At 36.2% G+C, this 3,685-nt stretch overlaps 1 protein-coding gene across 1 annotated transcript; it reads left to right on the plus strand.

Annotated features, from left to right (window-relative positions):
• The first annotated feature begins 1,444 nt into the window (after positions 1-1,444).
• On the plus strand, positions 1,445-2,891 carry LOC122590158. Its single transcript, XM_043762492.1, has 3 exons — positions 1,445-1,625; positions 1,740-2,041; positions 2,206-2,891. The coding sequence occupies exons 1-3, from the start codon at positions 1,490-1,492 to the stop codon at positions 2,734-2,736; spliced, it is 969 nt and encodes a 322-aa protein (XP_043618427.1). The 5' UTR covers positions 1,445-1,489; the 3' UTR covers positions 2,737-2,891.
• Positions 2,892-3,685: the final 794 nt, after the last annotated feature.

A 3,685-nucleotide genomic window follows, 5' to 3' on the forward strand; every position in this document is an offset into this window, starting at 1 on the left:
TATACATATATATATGTATAGATCCGATTACTTGACCAAAAACACATATACTTCGTGTATGTATGTTTAGATCCGAAAAGAAAGGTGCGAAATCCTTTGAAATCCGTGAATAAATCCGAAAACCCCATTGAATCCATGAAGCTTGAACCGAAATCTATATGGATCCGGAAACAATGAGTCCGAAATCCTCTAAAATTCGAAACCTTTAGATTCGAAATCTTCATATTGATGGTTGGTTCTTGTTCTTGTACTTTTAGATCCGAAAATGTTTATATATATGGGTTGTTTTGGTTGTTATTGATTAGATTTACTTAGATCTTGAATTGAAAATCATGATTTTGAATATAAGGTTGTGTTAGTGTTTGAATATAATTTTGATGGGTCATTTTCTAGCCGGTCAATGCCGGTCAACGGTAGTCAAATGGCAGATTTATATTTTGTCTATTTTGGTCTTTTTAACAAAAATTAGGGTTTGATTCAATTTGGACTTGGTAGTCAAAATTAATTAAGGATTTTGAAAAAGTCAAAATTAGGGTTTTCTAGTAAAAATTAAATTTTTGTCAAAGTCAAATTTGAGACTTTCTTGGTCAAAATCAGATTTGGATTTTTGTCAATTAGAGTCATGTTATAATCCATTCAAAGTTGTTGACTATATAAGTTATACGACATTCCGAACTTAATATTAATAATATGGGCATATGACTAAATATAACAATATGTATATATATATATATAATATATATATATATATAAACTTGACGACGATATAAGTTATACGACATTCCGAACTTAATATATATTTGTAATGACGTTTCATACGAAGACTTGAAGGGATATAAACAATAAAACGTGACATCGGAGTTAATATGGACATTAGACCTAAGGTAGGAGGGAGTGGGACTTGGGTAAAGGGTCGGGTATGTGTAACCCGATCGGCTACACCATTCCTTTCGTTCGGGTAAGAATCGAGTATCAAGAATCGGGTATCAAATCGGGCTAACTAACCGATGTTGGGTAAGAACTTCCAACGTTCGAAATTGGTGGGTCCCCCCCCCCCTCCTCAATGGCTCGTTTGACCGAGATTTAAAAAAAAAAAAGTTTTTTTTCCCTCCTATATGCATCACCACCTTCACCACCATTTATGCTTCTTTTATATATATATATATATATATACACACACATATACATACACCTATATCCATCACCACCTTCACCACCATTTCTACTTCTTCCACTACCCACCATGGAACCACGACGAGGTAACAAACGAAACCCACCACTGAATCGTCATCAACCACCATCATCGAATCATCAACAACCACCACCACCGAATTGGCAACCACCATCGAATCATCAACAACCACCACCACCGAGTTGGAAACCACCACCCAATCGGTACTATACACCACCACCACCATCCACCCACTTCTCCCAGACACACCAACAATACTATACACCACAACCTGCTAGTCCAGCCTACAGCTACAACATGGGTCCATCGCCAATGGTCGAACCACACCACATTGAGCTTGCACAATCAAGCGACTTTGGTGCGTTTGATGATCTCGCCAGTGACGACGTTGTACCTGAAACGCCAAATCCAACTCCATCCGCAACTCCAACCGGTTTGAATATACACTTTGAATACACACACACACACACACACACACATATATATATGTAATATATACACTGTTAATATAGATATCTATATACGTAATATATAAACTGTTTTGTAGAAGAAAACGACGACGAGGAGGTTGTAGAATGTGATGCTCGTGGGAAGAAAAAGTTTGCCGGGAGGAAGCCGCGTGAAGTATGGACGGAAGAACAAGAGGTGGCGTTGGCTCAAGCATGGATTCAAATCTCGGAGTGTAAGAAATTTGGGAACGAACAAAAGGCGGAAGGGTTTTGGAAGCGAGTTCTTCAACACTATGCTAGTACCTTGTGTTCGACTAATCGAACCTTTCATAGCTTGACTACCAAGTGGAAGGTGATGAATGCGGAGATGGGTAATTTCAACGGGTTGTGGATTCAAGCGGTAAAAATATGAACCATAATTATGTTTTCGAGCAATGTTTCTGTTTTGTACCATGATTTATGTATGCGTTTGGTATATATATGTTTTCGAGCAATGTTTCTGTAATGTGATATATGTATGCGTTTGGTATATATAGTTTATTTTTCTGTTTTGTGTTTATGTAGTTTCGTGCAAAGGGAAGTGGATGCAATGACTTGGATATTACGACGACCGCTTTGTCCGATTACTATACCAAAATGGACAAGCATTTTACGCATATACCGGCGTGGAAAGCGGTGAAAGATCATGACAAGTGGAAGCACCAAGAATGTTTCTCTAATATTGTAGGAATGGGAATCCCGACGTCTAGTGGATCTTCAAAGAGAAAGTCATCGGATTTTGAAGAGGCAAGCAACGACAATGTACTACCCGACATGAATGAAGACCCTTGCCCGCCCCTGCCGCCAAGAAAGATGAAAAAGAAGCAAGTTGCATTATCCTCAAGCTCGGCGACAAGTGTGGCCGATGAACTCACGAACTACGCACAAAGGAGGACGCAGTATATGGAGATTAAGGAGGAGAAGGAAGATTTGGCGAAGCGTTTGATGGCTACACAACTCGAGGGGGAATGTTCAAGAACCGCCAACGTGAATGGAAGGTGTTTAAGGAGCTGCATGATGACATTGTTGATCCCGTCTTGTTGGAATGTGTTTTAGAGGAAAAACGCGCCCTCGGTAAAAAAAACGGGTGGCCATGTAATTTTTAATTTTAATTTGAAGTATTATGTGTTGAACTATTTAATTTTTAGACATTTGTGGTTTGTATGTTTTTTTAAAAAAAATAAATGGAATGTAATGTTTGTTGTGTGTTTTATTTGTTAATGTTTTAGTATTTATATTTATATAGTTTAATTATATGTAATAAAAAAAATGAAAAAGAAAATAAAATAGGGCAGGATTTGGTATGTATTGCCAGTGATTTGGGTAAGAATTAGGTAGTGATGAGTTGGAATGTTTTAATTGGTAGATGAATTGGGTAAGATTGGGTATTTAAAGTGGTACTCCTTCCTACCTAAGTATATATATATATATACGGATTAATTAAAATGGACAATATATATATACAAGGACTAATTTAGTAAGAGCATATATATATATAAGGACTAATTTAATAAGAACATATGTATATATATATACATAATACAAAGATCAATGGACCCGAAAAGACCAAATAAATTATACATTGGTATAATAGTAATTGATGACATTAATATTAAAATATGATTTTATTAAAAAAAGTATTTCTTTTGGACAATTTATAAGAACAAATGAGACTATTATTAAATATTATGACGTTGACGAGATATAATGGCATTTCCTAAGACACTAGTATAGGACATAGACTTGTGCAATTAAGTAAGTACTTACTGGGTGACTTGTAGACAATGTAGGACTTTTGGACAGATAGTGAGCTTATTTCAGGTGTATCTGACTGTTCGTGTTCTTGTTCAGTGATCTAGGGTACTTATACTTGTGCTGCTTTCAGGTGAGTTTCATAGCCCCTCTTTTTACAAGTTTTGGGGTAGTAAGTATACTTATGTTTTTTTTTAAACAGTTTGTCGATTTCTGTTTATGTTCGATATTGAGTCTGTGCGTATAGAGTTAC

Source organism: Erigeron canadensis, chromosome 2 (genome assembly GCF_010389155.1).
Source record: "Erigeron canadensis isolate Cc75 chromosome 2, C_canadensis_v1, whole genome shotgun sequence".
NCBI lineage: Eukaryota > Viridiplantae > Streptophyta > Magnoliopsida > Asterales > Asteraceae > Erigeron > Erigeron canadensis.

Bases quoted from the DNA above. Each gene is read 5' to 3' on its own strand.
- LOC122590158 (XM_043762492.1), top strand. From the start codon at position 1,490: ATGGGTCCATCGCCAATGGTCGAACCACACCACATTGAGCTTGCACAA. The intron at 1,626-1,739 runs GTTTGAATATAC...ACTGTTTTGTAG, and splicing joins TCCATCCGCAACTCCAACCG to AAGAAAACGACGACGAGGAG. The intron at 2,042-2,205 runs GTAAAAATATGA...GTGTTTATGTAG, and splicing joins ACGGGTTGTGGATTCAAGCG to TTTCGTGCAAAGGGAAGTGG.